Source organism: Osmerus eperlanus, chromosome 13, assembly GCF_963692335.1.
Source record: "Osmerus eperlanus chromosome 13, fOsmEpe2.1, whole genome shotgun sequence".
Taxonomy (NCBI): Eukaryota; Metazoa; Chordata; class Actinopteri; order Osmeriformes; family Osmeridae; genus Osmerus; species Osmerus eperlanus.
In genome coordinates, this window is record NC_085030.1 from 9,817,067 (window position 1) to 9,839,383 (window position 22,317).

At 46.9% G+C, this 22,317-nt stretch overlaps 3 protein-coding genes across 5 annotated transcripts; 2 read left to right on the forward strand and 1 right to left on the reverse strand.

The window, feature by feature from the left end:
- The first annotated feature begins 1,628 nt into the window (after positions 1-1,628).
- Positions 1,629-6,389, forward strand: p2ry10 (P2Y receptor family member 10). 3 transcript variants are annotated; one of them, XM_062476255.1, is made up of 5 exons: positions 1,629-1,944; positions 2,048-2,135; positions 2,948-3,369; positions 3,575-3,755; positions 4,053-6,389. In XM_062476255.1, exons 3-5 carry the CDS (start codon positions 3,185-3,187, stop codon positions 4,971-4,973), a joined length of 1,287 nt encoding a protein of 428 aa, XP_062332239.1. In that variant the 5' UTR covers positions 1,629-1,944; positions 2,048-2,135; positions 2,948-3,184; the 3' UTR covers positions 4,974-6,389. The 3 variants fall into 3 exon arrangements, with proteins under 3 accessions (XP_062332239.1, XP_062332241.1, XP_062332240.1); XM_062476257.1 differs by lacking the exon at positions 1,629-1,944 and having other exon boundaries at positions 1,962-2,135; XM_062476256.1 differs by lacking the exons at positions 1,629-1,944; positions 2,048-2,135 and having other exon boundaries at positions 2,166-3,369.
- Positions 6,390-8,234: 1,845 nt separating this feature from the next.
- On the forward strand, positions 8,235-11,823 carry gpr174 (G protein-coupled receptor 174). The gene is made up of 3 exons (XM_062476321.1): positions 8,235-8,532; positions 9,979-10,517; positions 10,655-11,823. Exons 2-3 carry the CDS (start codon positions 10,311-10,313, stop codon positions 11,477-11,479), a joined length of 1,032 nt encoding a protein of 343 aa, XP_062332305.1. The 5' UTR covers positions 8,235-8,532; positions 9,979-10,310; the 3' UTR covers positions 11,480-11,823.
- Positions 11,824-12,369: 546 nt separating this feature from the next.
- On the reverse strand, positions 12,370-15,832 carry LOC134032401 (integral membrane protein 2A-like). Its single transcript, XM_062476373.1, has 6 exons — positions 15,653-15,832; positions 14,993-15,130; positions 14,509-14,694; positions 14,270-14,380; positions 14,011-14,155; positions 12,370-13,554 (listed from the first exon to the last, which is right to left on the reverse strand). Exons 1-6 carry the CDS (start codon positions 15,722-15,724, stop codon positions 13,460-13,462), a joined length of 747 nt encoding a protein of 248 aa, XP_062332357.1. The 5' UTR covers positions 15,725-15,832; the 3' UTR covers positions 12,370-13,459.
- Positions 15,833-22,317: the final 6,485 nt, after the last annotated feature.

Sequence of the window (22,317 nt, forward strand, 5' to 3'; positions counted from 1 at the left end):
GATCTTTGACACTCAAAGTTAAATATGGATGAAATTCTAACACTTCAATGCAAAAATCTAATGTTTATTTGTATTTTTTATAGGCTACTTTCCCTATCAGGATAGATGCCAGTCTGTTGTGTGGATGCAGATGCTGTTATTGCCCCTGTCCTAAACCGTAATGTACAATGGGGCTTATTTGTTTACCTGAAGACTATTGCATCTAGACTAAATAAATGTGCATGCTTTGGCAAGGTTTAGTTTCTGAAAACGAACTTGACATTGTCACATAGTAATCCACTAAAATTAAGAAGGGATTTTGTTATTGTTATCTTTTTTGAGTATGTTATCATTTCCTTAAAATAATACTGCAGGTTTGAAACACATAAATAACCAATGATCGTAAACAACAAGGCTACCTCGGCCTGGTGATTAGGAAGTTGCACACATAGCTAGATTGATGGTGTGAATGATTTTGGAGATAAAATGAACATAGGTGATGAAACCACAGAGACCAACAGACTGAAAACAGTTCTTCTTGTCACATCTTACATTTACATTTAGTCATTTAGCAGACGCTCTTATCCAGAGCGACTTACAGTAAGTACAGGGACATTCCCCCGAGGCAAGTAGGGTGAAGTGCCTTGCCCAAGGACACGACGTCAGTTGGCATGACCTGGGAATCGAACTGGCAACCTTCGGATTACTAGCCCGACTCCCTCACCGCTCAGCCAACTGACTCCCCCGACTGACCTCCCGATCTTCCTGCCTCGGCCTAGTTCTAACTTCTCTCTCTGTCTCTCATGTTTTCAGATGTTAATGACTTAAACAATGTTATGTTGCAGAATACATCGAAGATCTTATTCCCCTGGAATTGCAGTTATTTCTGAGGAATAGCTGAAAGAACACCATGACTTGCATCTCAGCAATCTGGAGTGGACTTGATCTCTCTCTCTTTATCTGCAGAAATGAACACAGAAAGCTAATGGAGGTGAACACACAGTAAGAGCAGAGCGGTGGAGGGAAGGAAAGGAGAAGATAGCAGAGCAGATGGAGCCACATCACAATAATGGGGCAAACCAAGGCTGGCCAAGAGTTAGAAGGCACACCATAAAAACTTAAACCAGGAATACAGTCATAAAAATGAACCTACACTGAACAGCTGTCCCAATGTTTGCAGACAGTTGGAAAAAAACATAATCAGTAAACGGAGCCAGCTCTTCATAATGGAGGGACATTTTAATAAAGACAGTTTGAAAAAGGAAGTTACATATTTCATAAGAGGAAGCAGACACGCGTTCTTTACTCTTTTTGGTCAGAGATCCTATCTATGCAGATGCATATCAAAGCTGTTGGGGAGGCAGGGATATATCTGAGCATCAATGATAACGGTGTTTATTTGGTTTGGAGCAACGTGTTTGCTTGTAGAACAGAACGGACCGACAGCTACAGTGTGATCTGCATCTTTCTGAAGAGACGTCCCTGCATATCTTCCCTTGTGATAATGTAGGTAGTCTGTCTGTATCTCTGTCTGTCTAACAGTTAGATATCTGCTCTCTCCCTTGGCCTCAATACATACACGCATCCTGTCTGCTCTCTCTCTCTCTCTCTCTCTCTCTCTCTCTCTCTCTCTCTCTCTCTCTCTCTCTCTCTCTCTCTCTCTCTCTCTCTCTCTCTCTCTCTCTCTCTCTCTCTCTCTCTCGCTTGCTCGCTCGATCTCCTTCATGTTGTGGTGCTGGAGCAACACTGACATAGTTTATGGTACAAAAACCCTGAGGCAGTCCCGGGCAGAGTCGGAGTGACATCAGAACCACTTCCTTTACCCGCGCTCAAGACATCGGTGGACTGAGAAGGCGGCGCTGCACCAGAAAACTGCACCACCCAACACTGACACCCGCACGCACACAAACAGGCATGCTGCGCGCCAGGCCGAAAGAAACAGGCCAACTGCACATGCACACAGAGGTTGGTTTGCCTTTTCACCAGTTGTCTGATTGGCATAGATGTGTGTGTGGATGAGTTCATGCAAAAGTGAATTCAACTGAACGTGTGTGTATATTAATCACAGGTAAATAATGCTGGGGATCTTATTGGTAACACAAAGGACTTTCCACTCCAACTCTTAACCAGACCAAAAGACCAAAGGGGATTTTAAGGTAATACATCCAGATAAAAACTAACTTTGTTAACTGTGATTCTAGACACGTAAGATGTTAGAAGTTGTCATACTTTCGACAGGGTTTGTAACATAGTATCTTCACAGGAAGGCTAGAAAAACAACATCAATTATCCCTCTTTTCAATAAGAAACATTTGAGTTACAACTGTAAGTGTATAACCCAGTGTCAGGAAATAATCTATTTTTCTTAACCTTCGGTGTTGCTGGATATTTGGTGCAGGCTGGCCTAGCACACAACAGAGGTGGAAAGAGAGTTTTCTTGTTTCTCAGTTTCTATTCCATCCTCCATCTCTCTGTTCCTCATGCTTGTTCTCTGTCGGTCACTCCCTCCTTCTCTCGGTCCATTACAGGAAGGGAGTTGGCTAGCGGAGGTTGGAAAACGTTTGACAATTGTTCAGATGAGGAGATAACTCTCTCTCTCCCTATGTCTTGCATTCTTACCCTCTCTCCCTCTTTCTCTCCCTCTTTCTCTCCCCCTCTCCCTCTCTCCCTTTCTCCCTCTCTCCCTCTCTCTCTCTCTCTCTCTCTCTCTCTAAGACATTTCCTGCCTAAGCATGGGGGTCCTAGAGTGGACTGTCCTAGATTGAAGACTGTGTAGGAATGGCAGAACATACAATATGGCAACAATGTGGTTTAGCACTGAAACAGGCGGGCAGATATACTGGGTTTTCTGGCCAGCTGTACTTTCACACTGCAACCATGAGTCATTGTTCTTCTGCAGCTGTAATACGTCAGTTTGATCCCATGTTCAGATTCCACTCATATCTGTCCACCTGGCTCTCTGTTCCAGATGCACCTGCCCAGTGTGTGTGAGGGTGTGTAAGATGACACGTGATGCTGTAAAATTGGGGTTTGTTTAACTCAAGCCCTTAGTGTGTGTGTGGGTGTGTATTTGTGTGTGAGAGAGAGAGAGAAAGAGAGAGAGAGAGACAGAGAGAGAGAGAGAGAGAGAGAGAGAGAGAGAGAGAGAGAGAGAGAGAGAGAGAGAGAGAGAGAGAGAGAGTAAGAAAAAGAAGACAGAGCAAGTATGTACCAGAACGCGTCAGCTTTGAAAGTGGAGCTACTGGCTAACTCCTCCTCACAGTGTACGTATGATCTGAGTGGATGGGAGCAACACATGGACCAGCTGTACACATACTTTTATCTGGTTCTCTTTGTGCCTGGCCTGCTGCTGAATGCCACGGCCCTCTGGGTACTCTGCACATACATCAGGTACATGCACATGTTCCCTTCCACACACACCCTCACACACACACACTGACTCCTAAAACCTATATGCACACTCACACACTGTCTTTCACACACACACATGCAGAAACACCCTTACTCACTGACAACTTCACACACACAGTCACACACACACACACACACACACACACACACCTTAAACTTCTGCCTTCTCTTTCCAATCCCACAGAAAGAAGACCAAGGCAGTGATCTTCATGATGAACCTGGCTTTGGCAGACCTGGCCCATGTCCTCTCTCTGCCTCTCAGGATCTACTACTACTTCACCCACTCCTGGCCCTTCGGACAGCCCCTCTGCCTGTTCTGCTTCTATCTCAAATACCTCAACATGTACGCGTCCATCTTCTTCCTGGTGAGCAGAGCCAAACACAGTTCTTGGGCAACAGTAATATCAGAGAGAAAACAGGAAGAAGGGTAGGGTGACGCAAATGGGTCCAAGAGGGCCTCTTGGGCAGAGGGTTCTGATTCAGCATTTTTCTGAGGGAGATTATTACTCTACTTGAATGATGAATGCTCAGGGTTTGGGCAATCATTAAGAGTCAGACAATAAGCCAGTGATCCATGCAGACAGGCAGGCAGATTGACACACACACACACACACACACAGAACCTTAACTTTACCAAGCGCTCTCCTCCTCCTCTCCCCCAGGTGTGTATCAGCGTGCAGAGGTGTGTGTTCCTGCTGAAGCCCTTCTGTGCCCGCAGGTGGAGGCGGCGCTACGACATGCTCATCAGTGCCAGCGTGTGGCTGGTGGCGGGACTGGGCTGTTCCCCTTTCATCCTCATGAGGAGCTCCACCAGCACCAGCCTCGCCCCGAACGCCAGCCCCTACTCCCCTTCTACGCCTGGCCCTGCGGTCAACTATCAGGCCTATGTCTCCCCCCTGTATACAAGCTTCCATCCCAGCACCAGCCTCAGCCTGACCTCCCTCTCCACCCCCCGCGACACAGCCAGTCCTGGCTGTTTCAAGGACCTACCTACTCGCCGGCTGCCCCTCCCCCTGGCGGCGGCCATGATGTCCGTGGCGGAGCTGTTTGGCTTCCTGCTGCCGCTCCTAGCCGTCAGCTACAGCTCCTACCGCATCGCCCGCTCGCTCGGACAGAAGCAGGACAAGGAGGAACGTGGACAGACCAAACCGGCGGCCCACACCCCCGCCACCAGACCCTCCAGCTCCTCCTTCTCTTCCTCCTCCCGCCAGACGGATGGAGAGAAGCGCCGCGGCCTCCGCATGGTCCTGAGCTGCGCCGCCCTCTTCCTGGTCTGCTTCGTACCCTACCACCTCAACTTCCTGCTCTACCTCATGGTGTCGCAGGGTTTGGTGTCCCACTGCCCCACGCAGAAGGCAGTGCGTCAGTTCCACCCGGTGTCCCTGTGTCTGGCCAGCGTCAGCTGCTGTCTCAACCCCCTCCTCTACTACTTCCTGACGGCAGAGTTTAGGATGCACCTCCGCAGACGCACCTCCTCCTACTCCTCCTTCCTGCTCTCCTCCCCTCCGTGCTCCTCGCCGCAGTCTCGGCCGACCAGGGAGCGTCTCACGAGCATGGAGAGCGTCTCCTCGTACAGGGAGTAGCGGGTGAGGGAGCAGAGGTGCCTCCTTGGTCTGACAGCTGCTCCTTCAGAAGCCCCTCGTGCCTCTTAAGGAGGAGCACTTCCTCTCCTCTTCCCACTCTGCCTCCTCCTCCGTGTCTGCCTCTAATTCAATTTAGTTCAATTCACTCTATTGATCCCAAAGGAAATTCAAGACACTCTAACCCTTTCCTCCTCTTCCGCCCTCCTCCTATTCCTCCTCTACCAGTGATCAGATGAGCTGCAGCTTGGTCATGTGGCGTCCTTGATAACAATGTGATGGAACACGTCCCAACACAATGACTTCAGATGAGGAAGTGAGGAGAACTTCCCTGGGTCATGTGACAGTGGATTGTTTATAAACTGAAACCTGGAGCGGCCTGACCTTAACTTGAGTGTGTGTGCAGCCAGAGAAGCTGTTGTTTAAAAAACATTTCCAGAGTTTCCAGAGGACCTGAATTGGTCCAGAGGAACTTAATTGGACCCCGCTTAGTAGTGCTACTGGACTATGTGTTTGTGTGTGTGTTGGTATGTGTCTGGGTGGCATGAACAGTGTACAGTTATGAGTCATCTGAGGTGTCTTTCATATCTAGCACCACAGGCACACCCAGACTAAGATAATAAGGATGCCCACAACTGCTGAGCAATCTCATGAATACACACACAAACTCTTATTTTTAAATCCGCTGTATTTCAAAAGCATCATTTGACGTTCTTCACGTCCAGTTTATGGCCTCAACCTAGAGATCATGAATAAGCTGCAACAGATAAGCTAGTGTTAAGGGGCCAGTATGAAGCTAGTTCTGTGCTGCAACTGCTGCTGCACAACCTTCTAGTTTATAACATTAATAAAAGTCAAGCTTGTTTTAGTTTGAAAGATGAAAACATTCTGTTTGTTTATTGTGTGCTAGTCATTCAGAAGTCACCGCCAGTGTGATAATGACTCAATGTTTATAGAGGTGTTTGACTTGGAGATAGACTGATGGGTTGTCCTGTCAGAATGAAAGGGGTGGATAGCCTGGTTAATCCAACGTGCCCCCTCAAAGGGCGGACAGGTGAGAAGGCAGAGAGGTGCGTGCAGAGAGACTGGATTGTGTGGCTCATCTGACAAGACTGGGTCACTGTGGATCACTGTATTCATGTATTCATGGTGATACTCTGGCTGCTCTTCCGAACCATATGCCTATAGTACTGTACATATGTAACACAATTGGCTTCAATTTGTTCACTCTAGTACCCATAATTCTCAGTGTATTGATTTTTTTTAAAGAAATTATTTCAATATTTTATGAGTTATGCTAAAGTAATGTCAGAATTACAGTGATTATTTGACAAACCATGCTCCAGACGATTTGTGAGTGCATTGTTTACAGTACAACAGCACAGAACAGGTATAGTTACACATTAACTTTTATTGATTTGAAACTTATTTGTGCAAGAATGCATATATGCATTTTTGCATTTTGCTAAAGTCAACCTAGTCAGAGTATCACCATGAGTACTTTCTACCAGGGAGTCAGTGGGTTGACAGGATGCTAGCGGTGCACCTTAGGCTTATGTAAAAAGGAAGTCTATGGTACAGCAACTGAAAACAAAGAAAACCATTTACACCATTTTGATTACCTAACGTTCTTTAAAGTAACAGGAACAGTTTCTTGCACAAACCAACTAGAACAACAGAAAAGAAGCAACTTGTAGAGAGGAAGCACACCAACAGGGGCGGTGCCAGATCATTTGTAATGCAGGTGCTGATGGGGTGCTATCATTGACAGGGGGAGCGGCACAATTATATATAGGTCTATATCTATATCTATATATTGATATATATATATATATATAAATACTATTCATAAATTAGCTAAACTTGGCCACTCGTGATGCTAATTTGAATGGAACTGCAGTTGTGCTAGCTGCTTGCCAGCTGTTTTTGTTTGTGAGACAAACCAAGGAAAGGACAGTACTTGAACCATGGTCCAGTCAAATGACTAAAATAAGCAGGGCATGTGTTGCACCCTGGACACGTGCATCCCTTTCGAAACTTGATTGGAGGCTCTTTTGTTCTCACACATCTTACATTAACTGTTGCTAGTGTATCTAACACATACCTTTTTTTCAGTTACAGACCACATGGTTTCTAGTGGTATTACTTTAAAGGTACAGTTATGAATATTTTTTGCATGCACTGTTCCCAAGATCAACTATTCACAAACATTTGATACTACTTAGTTTATGCAGTATACACAAAATATTTCACAATATGCACTTGGTGTTTTTGAACCTATTTTTGTATGACTTTCATGCAGGTTTTATCCTTTTTTTTTTAATCCCTTCCAGTTTTATACAGGCTGAAACTCAATCTAGAGACAACATAAGTGGTTTCAAGTATAACAGAGATGGATGGATAGATGGATAGATGGATAGATAGTTCTGTTTCAGTTTTCTTGAATAACTTTGACAGATGTCAAAGGAAAACTGTGGTTGGCAGGATCTAGGTTGACAGTTAAACCGTCCCTCTGCTCCCCTCCCTTGCCATGGCAACCTCGACCTCAGTTTTTGGCAAGCGCTCCAGCAGGCTGCTGCCAGCGGGAGCTGCCGGGCGGTTCAACACCCTCACCTAAACCTGCCCCCCCTTCCTCCTCCACCTACCCTCAATCCTTCCTTCCAGCCATCACATTATTTCCTATCTCTTCATCATCAGCAAGATCTTCAAAACATATTTTTGTTTAGACAACTGTTGATAATCAGAGAACGAATTAATGTGTGTCTGTGTATGTTGGCATTGGAATGTGTTTAGATAAGGATTTGTGTGCGTGAGAGAGTCCTGGTCTCTGAATGCTAGAAATGAATCATCAAGTTCAATAGCATCTTCCCTGCCCTCGGAGAGGATGAGAAAGATGACAGTAGACCAGTGACCACAGAGAGATGAGAGGGGAAATGGATACCCTAAAGATAGATAAGGGTAGAGAATCGATCTGATGTCATCCTTATTAGAAGTGTACAGAACTAAGCTCATGTCTCATGCATATGCAGATACCAGTACATCCTGGTGTCACAATGAAATGCCACTCACTGATCAGAGCCACGCTACATCCAAAAGCAAACTGAATTGCAGAAGTGATGGTTTCAGTAGCCACACCCACACAGACAGGAAACTTCACAGGAGTGTGAAGTGAAAAAAACTGATAGAGATAAAAAGTGTGTAAAAGAGAGAGAGAGAGAGAGAGAGAGAGAGAGAGAGAGAGAGAGAGAGAGAGAGAGAGAGAGAGGGAGACAGTCAGAGAGAGAGAGGAGACAGTCAGAGAGAGAGCTGGTTGGAGCATAAGCATGTGTGTGAGAAAGTCAAAGAGCTAAATACAGAGAGCGAGAGAGATATTTCATGACATATTAGGAACAGGAAACACAATTTTGGTGAGTACCACTGTGGAGCAAAGGAAGGTAGAAGAAGAGAGGCGCAAAGAGCCAGTGTGGGTGTAACTTACGGTTAGTGGGGTAATGTGTCCTGGCTTACATCACAATCTGCTGTCTGCTGTCTACAAATACCTACACTGCTTGGACCCACTGAGGTAAGATACTCTGCCTAGATAATTAATACCAACAAGTAAGTCGTATGGTTTCTCTCTGCTAAAGAGTGTAATCTCTCTGTGTGTGCGTGTCTGTGTGTGCGTGTCTGTGTGTGCGTGTGTGCATTGGAAGGGAGTCGAGGGCTAGAGGGTTGTAAGAATGCCTAAACTGTGAAGTCATGCCTCACGGGAGGTCTCATATGTTTCCCCCGTGTGTGGGGAATGTCTGATATGCGAAGGAGTGTGTGTGTGTGAAGGGGGAAAGAGGGATTTCTTGGTCTTAGGAAGGGGAATGAGCATGGCTGCTGAGAGGCAGTGTGCACATGGATGTGCCTTATCATTAGCCCATCTACCCACATACACATACAGTACACACTTTCTCACTTTGAGTCACTCACTCAAACTTTCCACTGGCAAGATCTCTTTCTGTTTTCTCTGATCACAAGGTGTCCCATAGAAATGCATCCAATCCAAAACGGATTGAGAGACTGCTAGTTCATGTCTGACTGAGACATAAAGGTTGAAACCCACTGAGGTGCTGTGATCTGATTAGTATAATGGAAGTGGATGACAACACTTTTAAAATGTTCTGTTGTTAGAAAGTTAACCTTCCATGATTGCTTAACGTCTGATGGAGTGACCTGGCTTACTTGAACATTTTGACCTTCTTTGATACTCTTCAAAAAAACAATGAGACTGACACCTCAGAGATAGTGTCCGATGTAATACAGGTGACATAAGTATACTGTGACCATGTAAGTTGAGGCAGAGATGGTGAGGGAGGATATCAGGGCTGTCCCTTTCAGCCCTCCCAGGATCAGCTCCCTTCTCTGGGTTAGAGGTGACCAGATACGGGAGGGGAGAGGGTGCTTGAGAGACCAATGTCTGGAAGAACTCCTCTTTCTGGCCTGAGAAGTAGGGTAGAAGGGAGGACAACAGAGAGGGGTGGAGAGATCAGAGTGTCCAGATATCTGGGGGAGATTCAACTGCAACACAGCCAAGAGTCAGGGGTCAAACGCAGCTTCTCCATGTTCCAAGTCACAGTTATACTAACCAGTGAAATGACAGGCTGGTTCTAGGCTCAGTAGTTTCACTACCTTCTCCCCTGAGGATTTCTCACACCAGATAACATGGATTGGTATGCTTAGAAACAGCCACATTCAGTTAGTTTGTTCCTGAGAATTTCCCTGTGGTTTGTTCACATTTAAATGCCATTGCAATCATACACTCAATATGGTGCATGGAACATGCACATACACATGCACACATGTGTTGCCATGGCTAAGAGGAAACAATATGTAAAACAGCACAGCGTAGTGCCAAACCGCACTACTGTACATAATACAGCTTGCAGAGGCACATGCAAACACAAACAAAACACTGTTCTATGTTCAATTTTATTCATTTAGCTTACATCACTGACAGTTACAATGCGGTTGTCACTTCTAGGTATTTTGAAACTGAGATGATACAGGAACTAAACTGGGACTTGCCTGGGACCTAACCGGGACTGCACTTGAAGTGGACTGCTGCTACATACCATCTCTCAACCAAGGCTTTTTCTCCTTTGGTCACTACAGTACTCGTGAACATTTACAGCCATGAGGGACACTCTAGACTGACATACACCTGGACACATCTGAATACACACAAACGGACCACTGACCAGAGGACTAACCACACAGGGCCCTCTATTTCTTACTACCCCGAAGCCTAACTATTGGCCAAGTTCTTGATTGACACCTGCCTGGACCAGTGGCTGGACCCAGTCGAGTGGAGGGATGATGAATGTATCCAATCAGAGCTGTGGAAACAGTGATGACCTGCAGATCTATCAGCACCGGGTATATGCCATCATCTACAGTATGATCCTGGTGCCGGGACTGCTTGGGAATGTGCTGGCGTTGTGGGTGTTCCAGTCCTACATCAGAGAGACAAAGAGAGCCGTGGTCTTCATGATGAACCTGGCTGTAGCAGACCTCCTGCAGGTAAAACCATCATCCCTCTCACTCATTCACGTTATTCAATACATCGTGTCGAAAAGGACTGTAGCTCCCTTTTCGAATCTCTCCCCTCACCGTTCTCCTGTCGTGCCCCCCACCTTTGCTCTCCCCTCCTCATCCAGGTGTTGTCCCTCCCACTGAGGATCTACTACTATCTAATCCACTCCTGGCCCTTCGGCCACTCTGTCTGCATGCTCTGCTTCTACCTCAAGTACGTCAACATGTACGCCTCCATCTTCTTCCTGGTGTGCGTGAGCGTGCGCCGCTGCGAGCTGATCATCCGGCCGCTCCACTGCACGGCGTCCAGGCGGAGGAGCGACCTCTGCGTGAGCGCCGCCGGCTGGCTGCTCGTCTGTCTGGGCTGCCTGCCGTTCCCCTTGCTGCGCAACGCCGGCCGGCCGCCCGAGCCCACGGCCCCTAGCCCCGCCCCGGACACGGCGTGTTTCTCCGAGCTTCCCATGGTGCCCATCAGCGTGCCCGCGGGCTGGGCGCTCATGGCCGGGGCGGAGCTGGTGGGCTTCGTCCTCCCCCTGGTCCTAGTGCTGGCCTGCGCCTGCCTGGTGGCCAGAAGCCTGCGGGACGTGGGCGAGGGGGTGCAGGACCGGGGGGAGAAGCGGAGGGCCCTGAGGATGGTGATGAGCTGCGCCCTCGTCTTCCTCCTCTGCTTCGCCCCCTACCACATCACCATGCCCCTGGACTTCCTGGCCAAGGCCGACGCGCTGGGCAGTTGTGCCCTGAGGGAGCTGGTGCTGCGATGCCACCCTGTCACCCTGTGTCTGGCCAGCCTGAACTCAGGCCTGGACCCTATCATGTACTACTTCACCACAGATGAGTTCAGGAGACGGCTGAGTAGGCCGGAGATCCCGGAGAGCTTCTCTCTGGGGCCGAGACCGTCCTGCACCCCTGCAGAGAAGTTCTTAACCTCAACTGAAGGACCACAGGACTGAAATCAAACGCTCTCAAGCTCAGGTCCGACCTCCAACCTCAATCTTGAGTCAATTTGAGCAACTTAAACCTGGGTTGTCTTTAGGGTACATTTCAGGAATGGGAGACTGAAAGGCTCAACGGCTAACCTGTAATCCAGTCTATGGACTTTTCTTCAGTGAGGACTAAGTTTTATGATAGACAATAACTCATACATATAGTCAAACACATTCCATTATGGAAAGGTTTTGATTAGTTAACCCTTGTGTTATCTTCGGGTCATTCTGACCCATCAGTCATTGTGACCCACCGTCGTATTGCGACAACTTTACCACATACAAAAACAAAGTGAAGCATTTTCTTTTAACCGCCGGGCTGTCTCAGACCCCCTACATTGCAAAGGTTAAAATAAAATTATTTTTATTTGTTTTTGAATTGGGTAAAATTGGGTAACTTGACCCAAAGGTTCATAACGAACCATTGTTGTGTTTACCCAATTTTACCCAATTCAAAAACAAATAAAAATAATTTTATTTTAACCTTTGCAATGTAGGGGGTCTGAGACAGCCCGGCGGTTAAAAGAAAATGCTTCACTTTGTTTTTGTATGTGGTAAAGTTGTCGCAATACGACGGTGGGTCACAATGACTGATGGGTCAGAATGTCCCGAAGATAACACAAGGGTTAATAACGTTTATGGAAAAAAACATGTTTCTCAAGTTCCATTATGCTGCTGTAGATGTGTGATCTGATAAGACAATGTGTGAAGTGAAATCAAAAAAGTACATGCCTCGCTGTTTCCGTGTGGTTCAACACATTGGTAGAAGTGTCTGTGTTGAGGTGTTAACTGTCACACCCATCTGCTGACAGTTAAAAGTTCCATGAAACACAAAAACAACAGGTGTTGCAGTGGTAGGTAGGTAACGAAATTCATCTTTATTTGACAACCAAATACAAAGTGAGCGTCACTCTAACAACATTGCCACAGTACTCTCTACTCGTTGTTCAAGACAGACATCTCCCAGTGCTTGTGCATCTGAACCACACACACACACACACAGTACAGAACTCCATACACACTTCCGGTCTCCTGTCTGATTGTCTCTCTAAGCGACAGCGATTAGTTAACTAAAAAGGGATCTATACAAACACAAATACTGTATTTTTGTAGGACACTAATCTGAAACTCTTTAAGGGAACAACACCACAACCAGATAGAAAACAACCAACCACAGCATGGGGGTGGGAGACCCCAGGGGAGCAGCAGGGCACTCTGGGTAATGTCTACAGCAGGATTACTAAGGGGTCAGCAAAATGTAACTATACGTGGGTCTTAGTTTGGTTAGGAGTGCAACATCTCAATGAGTTAACAAGGTAAACAGCAGTCCAACACAGACAGGCATGTTTGATATGAATTACTTGACAACATTGTGGGGACTTTGTCCAACCGGGTAACAGCTTGTCCCTATACTGTTGAGCAACAGTACATCATAAACTTTTGTGGCTGAGGGGGATGACGCTGAACGACTCACATGAGAGGTCATGTTACAGTATCCACACAAACAGAAATACAGCAGAGACATGAGTTTTACATCAGTTAGCGAGATGAAAAAGGGGACAAATATTTACTCAGTAATAACTTAGTACTAACTCAAAAGGATCTACCTCAGTACTAACTCAGTTAGTAGTACTAGTTTAGGAACCAGAGGGGGCGGCGGTTATTACGACCCTCTAGGGGTTAAAGGTGATAACAGTATATGGAAAGAACCAGAGGGGGTCGGGCATAAAGCTGCACAGTAACTTGTAGGATAATCACTGTTCACAGGAACAAAAGCAAGAGAAGCATGATCTACAAGTTAGATTTGTACAAAAATATCTCTCTGCCAACACCACTGCTGCAAGAGTTGGAAGACAGCCTTCTCTCCCTCTATTGCTCTCTCTGCCTCTCGTTCTCTCCTCCCTTCAGGGACCTCTGGTCAGTCTCTCCCCTCCTACCTCCTCCCCTTCAGGCCTTGCAGATTCTGGTCTCCGTCACAAATTTGTTCTCAAAGTGGTGGATGGTGAAACACTCTTCCACGGAGCGCTTCTGCATGCCTCCCCCTACGCACACACACACAGGAATTTGAATACAATACAAAACAACACAGACCCATGTGTATTTGAGTCGGCCACTTTGGAGGAGTTCAAACTGAGTTATCCGTAATCGTTTATTCAACGACAACAGTTATAACTGTGTGTCTTTTCCTCCCTCACTGGTACAAGGAAGTACTTATCAGACCTGATCTCATTTCCCCACAGGAGACACAGTTGCCTTCACTGCAGAAATACAGTCTTTCCGGCACCTTTTCATGTCTCTTAAAAGGGACAAGCCATGAATATTTTGTGGATGAAATCTATGCTTCAATCTGTACATGCCAGTACATTAGTATAAACATTGATTAAAATGATCTTTCCAGTTGGTTAGATGAATAATGAAGAAAAAAAAAAAAACACGATAGCTTGAATTTCTTCTGTAAGAAGAAAATCCCCCCCCCCCCCCCCTCCCCTCCCACGCACCTGGGAGCTCACTGCGGCGCTGCATCCTGTAGGTGTCCTTGCCCTCACACAGGCGGCGGATGTAGTGGCCCAGAGCTTTTACATTGTCAACACGCTCCGTCACCACCAGGTCCTCCTGAACCAGGTAGCTCCGGTAAGAACCAGACTGGGGAAAAGGGGTAAACAACAGTCAATGATTTACAGGAATTCATAAAAAGGGGTGACGTTTCCCCAACACACATACACAAATACACACACCCACACACACACAAATGCACACCATGAGCTGCATGAAGAGGTCCATGAGGTCTTGGGGGGGCAGCACCACAGAGGTGTTGAGGGGGATCACAAAGCAGGTCCTCAGGGTCAGGTCAAGGTACGCCGTCAGCTTCTACACACACAATAACTCATTATCATTAGTCACATGAGTGTGTGTTCAAGTGTGTGTGTGAACACGTAAAATAACGAAAGGGAAGACATGAATAGGAGAGAGAGAGAGAGAGAGAGCTCATTGTTCACCCTGTTGAAGTCATGCAGGATGTAAGCAGGGTCTCCGGGCCTGAAGCGAGGCGGGGGGACGCTGATGACGGCCATGTTGTCAGATATCTCCACTTCTTCCTCCACCAGCGGCAGGTAGTACGGCTGGCTCTCCTCCGTTGCGCCGCTGGACACGTCACTGAACTGCATCGCCCCATGATACAGTCTCTGCAGGACAACACACACACATACACACACACACACAAAATTACCACCGAAAGCATCTGGACAGGTTTGTTTTTATTATTCAGTTCTACTCCAATTTGGAACAGTTACAGGGTAATAGTGCTGAGTCTGTCTCTCCTTTGGAATTGAAAAAGTCCTGGACTACATAAACAATATATGTCCCTTTTAGAATGAACTGTATTGAGAAACAGGCAGGATTCAGCAGAGGCACAGAGTCTTGCAAGAGAGATGGGACATACGTGTGTGCACGCACACACACACGCACATCTACATACTGTACCTTGGGGGTGAAGTAGCGATAGAGACAGGCTCCTCCAACGATGAGTCCACTAAGGATGAAGGCTAGGCCAAGCAGCGTTAGAAGACAACGACCTGTGGAGCCCTCATTGCTCCTCGACGCAGAAGCTAGCTCAGGGTCCTACACACACACACACCCGCCCACACACACACACACGCACACACACACACACACACACGCACACGCACACACGACAGATACATGCTTAGAGTTTGCTGAAAACACTGCCAGAATATATCCTTAACTATATTCAGCTTATATGACTATAAAAGCAATGCTATTAGACCCTGCACGGTGAATCTGAATAATGCAAAGTGTAAAATTAAGGACCAGGCCACATTATTAGATCAATCTAATAATAGGAAACCTTTCCAACGCAGTGAATGACGCTGGAGATGCTGGATAGGGCCCATTTCGTGCAGCTTGTTAATGCGTCAGAAGCAACCCTCAAAAAATGACTAATACCTAATTTGGCTGTCTATCAATGAGATGGTGTGAACGGGACAGTCGGTCTACGCGTGGATGTGTGTCAACATACAGTCGCAGGGAAAGCCCACGTATGTCATAAAGGCCTCCGCTGTACGAATGCAGAAGCACCGTAAAAGCCACCGTTGCTCCACTATGAGCAACAAATACGCTTACCTTCTCGGACACTGGCAGCTCCTTTCCCAGCGCCTTCTGAGCTAGAGCAGAACTAAAAGCTATCTTCACCATTTTAAATCGGAAAACTGAATCGGTCTGTTTTTATCTAATGGACGGAGAAGATTATCCCCGTGAGCAGGTCTCTTCGATGACGCACTTTGCATTCAGGCTGAATCCCGCTTCCGGTCACATGTTAGGGAATTTAACTTGGTCCGGCAAAGTACAGCCGATTCAGAACATGTTTTATTTAGACAGAAAAGCATTACAAAAGTCAGGAATTCGTTGCTGTTCGTTGTAAAAAAATTTAAAAAAACATTGGATTTGATGCACAAAACTCGAATAGAAATAGAAATGTGGAATTATGGTGACATCTTGTGGACAAAGAAACGAGTCTTTTACATTAAATGATCAACAACGGTCTTTTAGAAAGTTTACTTCATGATAATCATGATAGATTAGTGTTTCATATTTATGCTAGGATAGACTAAAATAGTGGAAAATAGCCATCTGCCACTGCAGTTCCATGTAAATAACCTCCTACACCACCACATGGTGTCTTCCACAGTCTCTATTGCCCTTCGCCTACACACACGCACCCACCTGCCTCCCAGAATACTTGCTCACTGACAAGCTCCACAGTCTTCACAAGCTAACGTGGAAACTTAGCTCAGTGCCAGGCACACTACTAGTGTCTGAAACAGTTTGTAGCTTAACACACACGCACACACAAACACTCGATTTAAACATGCTGCAGGGCCACGGTGGTCCTCTTCCTCTCCTGTTCTCTCTCTCCGCTGACTCACAGGGTATTTCATATTGTAAGTAAATAAACACATACTGGAGCCCCACACAACCCAGGAGCTCCCTCCAGCACTCTCTACTAAGGTTCTACATGGCATTCATTCACACACACACACATACACACGCACACACACACACTTACACACACACACGCATACACACACACGCTGACATTTCCTCTGTTATACAGACAGATTGGACCGGTAATCACCAGTGAAAGGTACATAAACAGAGCAGCTGATTTCTGTAGTGAAGCCCCTCACCACTCCCCCAGCCCTCTCAGAGAGGGATAAGTGGTCCTGAAGGCCTGTTTATGGGCTCATCTTACGGTGTGTTTGGAACTCTGGTCGCACTCTCACACACACACACTCATGCGTGCACACTCACACAAACTTAAACTGTACACTTGAACACACAATAAGGAAGTATAAAAAATACATATTTTTTCATAGTTACAGTTGACCCAAGACTCAAGGAGAGGAGAGGCAGAGGAGAGGCAGAGGAGTGGCGAGGCAGGAGGGAATGAAAGGAGAGGAAGTAGGAAGAAAGGGAGGGGATGGAAGGAAAGGGGGGAGAGAAGGAGGGGCAGAGCGAGGAGACAGAGGGAGGCAGAGTAATCTGTGGCTGCTGATGCATGAGTGAGTTTTCCGAGGCGCTGATTAACAAAAGATTAAACTCTGTCGCTCCGCTTTAGAGCTCAAACTGACTAACACTCCATAGGCTGGGCCTTCTCTGCCTCACAGTCTCATATTCTAGACACACTCACACACATACATTGAAAAGACTTGCCATCCTCCCTTAGCTGAACAGAGAATAACCTCAGACTTGGAAAACCACTCTTTCCCTGTGGTCTGAAGTACAGACACACACACACACAGGCATAACACATCCAGCACACTTACTCTGGCAGTAAACTGTTAGGGTCGGGTTGAAGAGTGTGAGAAAGCAGTGCTAACAGTCATGACATCACCTACACACACACACACACATGTGCACCCTTCAATTTCTGTCACTGGTCACAATCCTGTGACTTGCAAAGCCACAAATGACAAATGATTCTGTCCTGTTCCCTGTTCATTATCCCTGACAACACACACACACACACACACATACACAGACGCTAGACAATAGCATTATAATGTCACTGACACGTTTGTCTGTGAAGTGACTATAATCACCATGTGTCTGAGGTGAGGAGAAGTCAGAAGACAGAGAGAGAGAGAAGAGAAATAAACAAAGAGAGAGAAAGAGAGTCCTTCAAAAGAAAAGAGAAAGAAAGCAAGAAAGAGTGACAGACAGATGATGAAGACAAAAAGAAAGCCTCAGGCTTTGTTCCGGAGGCAGATGATATGAAGACCGCTTCAAAGATACTTCATCAAAAATAAGCAGACTTCATTCTCAGGAGCTCCACTCCACTTGCCAACACACACACACACAGACACACACACATCCTTACACACTTCATCCCACATAGAGATCACACAGGTTCAGAGACAAGGGTGACAAATGAGGGTTTCCTGTTCGTCTCAACTTCTAAAGCTCCCGTCTCTCAAACACATTCTCATCCTTCCATCCTCTCACCTCATTCACAGTCAACCGTGTGTGTGTGTTTTTGTGTGTGTGTGATTGCTTTGAAAATGTGATAATTTCATCCGGAAGGGGAGAGAGGCAGGAAAGATCAAGTTTCTTATCTTGTTATACAAAAATATTCCAAAATATTCACCTTGATAAAAAAAAAACTCATACCCCCCACCATGTACCACACACACACACACACACACACACACACACACACACACACACACACACACACACACACACACACACACACACTCTTCACTGTAATCAAAAGCTACACAACATGAGTAGATTCGTAGGATAACATGGTGTAATGGACTTGATTCAGAACCCGTGTCCTTTACTCTGGGACTCTCTCTGTGTGGGCCAGGAGGAAGTGTCTCCAACTGCTGCCTGTGTGCCGCTGACAGGGCCCTGGGGGAGGCCCAGCTCACACACAGAGCACCAAGGAGGTGACGAGAGGGGGGGGGGGGGCAAGAAAAAGAGAGAGGAAGGTATGTGTGGGGGGGGAGGTGACAAGTGGAAAGGGAGAGCTTCTTCTAAGGTGAGAGAGAGCGACTGAGAGAGAAAGGAGGAGGGAGAAAAGAGGCAGGATTGCTGTCTTTGGCTGGCGAGTGACGATACGTGTGTTTGAGGGAACGTGAGAGGGAAAGAGATTGACCGTGTGTCCCGATGAAGAGGGGGACATGTGTGAGTGATAAAGAATGATTCAAGGTAAATAGACAGGGAAAAGTACAGAGGGAGCAGAGAGGAGAAGAAAACAGATGAAAAAGGACAAGCGACGGAGGGAAGATGGAGGGATGTCGGCGTGTTCTCCGAGCACTGAGCTCTGGGGAAATGACCTCATCATCGCACCGCTCCAGAGCACTGCAAGAGCACTGAGCTTCGTCTTTGTTAATTCAGGGACATATACACACACACACACACACTGCTGGAAGATGGCCAATAGCATCATAGCTAAACGGAATCACTTCCAGACTCAATGACATCATGTCATGTTAACAGTAAGAACACACACACACCACGGACCACTTGGGGGCGATAGACTGACCAAAGGCTGTGAATTTAGTGCTCAGTGACACCCTGGTGGCAGGTCACATCAACACAAGTCATCCAGAACATTCATACTTATTCATCATATTTTTCTCCTCTTTATAACAGTTTATAAACCCATAACAGATCACCCAGAACCGCCCCCCCCCCCCCCCCCCCCCCCACCGGTTACAGGCAGAGGGCCAGGCTCCTAAACACTTTAGACTGTGGTTAACAGGAACTGATCCATACTCCCTACACACAACCTTTTCTTGAGGAGGCATAAGGATTTACATGGTAAGAAAAAAGTGGGAAAGAAGACATTCCCTCCCTACAGAACAAAGACGGTGTGTGTGTGTGTGTGTGTGTCACAGCCTCCCCAGAGTGTATTCCTGATACCTGGTCACAGAGATGTATGATTGAGATACTGGGTAGTCAGATGGCCTTGTCCTGCATTCAGCCTCTACAAGGGATGCAGAGGAGTGGATGCTACTCTGGGAGTGTGTCTGTTCTCAGCTTTGTGGGCCAATTGGGATCAGGGAAGGGCTGGAGGAAGAGGAGGAGGAGGAAGGGTTAGAGAGAGGGGGAAATTGAAGATGGGGGGGGGGGAATCTGCTGAAATTGATGACATCCCCCCACTGCCCCACAATCCCCGTCCAATACCTCCCCTCCCCCAACCCCACAGATGCCAAAGTTCACCATGCGAAGAGATGTGATACCGTGTGCAGAAATTGAGAGAGGCAGAGCGTGTGTATGTGTGTGTCTGTGTGTGTGGTGTGTGTGTGTGTGATGGGTATATGGTCTGGAAGGACTTTCCTTTAGCTTTAGAACTCTAAGCCCTGGTCAGGATGTAGTTATGGAGCGCTAATTTGAGAGCTGTCTGATTGCAGCCCCTTAGTAGGCCCCTACAGAACACACACTCAAACACGCACACATGCACTCATACAAACACACACTCATACAAACACACACTCATACAAACACACACACACAGACGTTTCTTCACACACAAACTTAGAAACACACATGCTTGCACACACATGCACACTTTATCGGTCATTAATCTATCAGGTGTCGTTAACAGGATGAGATGGGCTGATTGGAACCAGAAGGAGACAGAATGATGTCACACAAACAGACATGGCCGCCAGAGTGATCATGTGTCTTTCTTTCATCCTCGTCATCATTATCATCACACACACTCATACACACACACACACACACACACACATGCACACTGCACATCAGAAATACATAAAGACAAAACACTTACTTCCATGCTTTTCAATATTTTATCCAGTCATAATGAGGGATGCTCTTTGCCAGCTTGAGCCTCTATAAAATGCTTCAGTGAGGAGCGGAGGAGAGGAGAAGAGAGGAGGAGAGAGGAGGAGAAAGGAGACAGGAGGAGGGAAACCAGAGATGGACCTTCATGACTGAGAGATGTATAGGACTGAATGATTATAAAACATCCGATTCATCCAAGTCTTGAGTCTTGCCAACAATTGTTGCGTGTCAGTATGAGGGTGTGTTGGTGTGTGTGTTTGAGTGAGCATAAATCTTAAATGTGTTTCTTCGTATCAAAGTCTGTGTTTGGCAGAGTAGATTGTTTCCACCATTAGTGGCCCCTACACCCTCCCCCCCATTGCCCCCCCCTTCCCCTCATCCCACAACACACACACACCACAATGCTATCTTTAGACCCAATCCTATTGTTTAGCAGTGACAGTAATCCCTTAAAGAGGCGCTGTGTTTCCAGGCAGAGAACGGGATCTCTTTATTAACAGTGACGGAGGCTCATTATCTATAAATACAGGCGGGAGCCGCTAATAAATCATTTCTCATGGTCCTGATAGAGCAGAACCCACAAGGCATTAAAGCATCATGAGAGCAAACCACACGCTGGCAGGCTGTGTGTGTGTGTGTGTGTGTGTGTGTGTGTGTGTGTGAGCGTGTGTGTGTGTGTGTGAGCGTGTGTGTGCGTGTGTGTGCGTGTGTGTGCGTGTGTGTGCGTGTGCGTGTGTGTGTGAGCGTGGGTGTGCGTGTGTGCGTGTGTGTGCGTGTGTGTGCGTGTGTGTGTGTGTGTGAGCGTGTGTGAGTAAGAGAGAGAAAGAGAGAGGAAGAGAGAGAGGCAAGGGGGAGACAGAACGAGAGAGATGCATGTGTGAAGGTGTATTGCGTGTGTGTGTGTCTGTCTGCGTGCGCATGTGTGTGTGCTTGAGTGAGAGTGTGACCACACTCTGGCAGGCACACTGATGGGTCTGGGACCAGGGTTCTGATTGAAATAGCATGCTGTCTTCGGAGTTCCCGTTTGAGCGGGGTTTAAATTATGGTGTCTCACCAGATTGAAAAATGTCTCTGGAGAGAAAGGCAGTTTGAGAGATGAAACATTCTTCTTCATATGAGGATTTCATCTCCTCATGGCTAAACCAGGATCTGATGTGGCAGGATTTCTGGAGATCTTCTCCAAACGTTCAGAAGCGAGACTAATTGTTTGTCTCAGTTCTGACCTGGAACCACCACCAGCCCCAAACCAGCGTTACATCACAAAGATGTAATCCAGTCTCTTCCAGGCCAGTCCCAGTTGTCATCGTAGGCCAGACTCTCTAGATCCCCCAGTGCAGAATACTCCTGCGCTCTGTGCGGTCTAGTTTAACCTTGCAGTTCATGCTCTCCTCTGCACGTCTGATCTTGGGCCGATCAGCCTAGACTAGCCAAGTCCAACCTATCCCAGTCCAGTGTAAACCAAGCCCAGCCAAGCCCTCACTAGCCCAGCCCTGACCCCATATACCCTGGCCAACCCATCCCCAGCATTGGCCAGTCTTTCCTATCTGAGGGGATGAGGAAGGCTTATTAGGGGCCTGGAAGTATTTCGCCTCTCTACCCTGTCCAAGGCCCCATACCCCTCATCCCCTCCCTCTCCCTCCAGCTCTCCCTCTGCTGTGCAGTGATTGACATGTGAATTACAGTGTGTGGTGATGATAATAGGAGTGCTAAGCAGGGCCAGGCCTGGGCCTTCCAGCCAGCAGCCATTCCCAGCTGGCACAGCCTGAAAAGACCAGGGCTGCCACCATCTGAAGAGGCAAATAAAAATGACAAGCTAACTGTTAAAGAACTGCTGATTTTTCACATGTTGTTTTATAAGCTTTTTGCGGTGGGGCCATTTTTTTCCATTTTTCTTTTCTTCCTTCAACTCCTTCTCTCACTTTTTGCCTCCAAACCACATCCCGATATGTGAAACCCCTCATTTATCA

Coding starts and splice junctions, on each gene's coding strand:
- p2ry10 (XM_062476255.1), top strand. CDS start 3,185: ATGTACCAGAACGCGTCAGCTTTGAAAGTGGAGCTACTGGCTAACTCC. Junction 3,370..3,574: donor GTACTCTGCACATACATCAG/GTACATGCACAT, acceptor CCAATCCCACAG/AAAGAAGACCAAGGCAGTGA. Junction 3,756..4,052: donor ACGCGTCCATCTTCTTCCTG/GTGAGCAGAGCC, acceptor CCTCTCCCCCAG/GTGTGTATCAGCGTGCAGAG.
- gpr174 (XM_062476321.1), top strand. CDS start 10,311: ATGATGAATGTATCCAATCAGAGCTGTGGAAACAGTGATGACCTGCAG. Junction 10,518..10,654: donor CTGTAGCAGACCTCCTGCAG/GTAAAACCATCA, acceptor CTCCTCATCCAG/GTGTTGTCCCTCCCACTGAG.
- LOC134032401 (XM_062476373.1), bottom strand. CDS start 15,724: ATGGTGAAGATAGCTTTTAGTTCTGCTCTAGCTCAGAAGGCGCTGGGA. Junction 14,695..14,992: donor ATCGCTACTTCACCCCCAAG/GTACAGTATGTA, acceptor GTTGTCCTGCAG/AGACTGTATCATGGGGCGAT. Junction 14,156..14,269: donor ACCTCTTCATGCAGCTCATG/GTGTGCATTTGT, acceptor CCTTTTCCCCAG/TCTGGTTCTTACCGGAGCTA.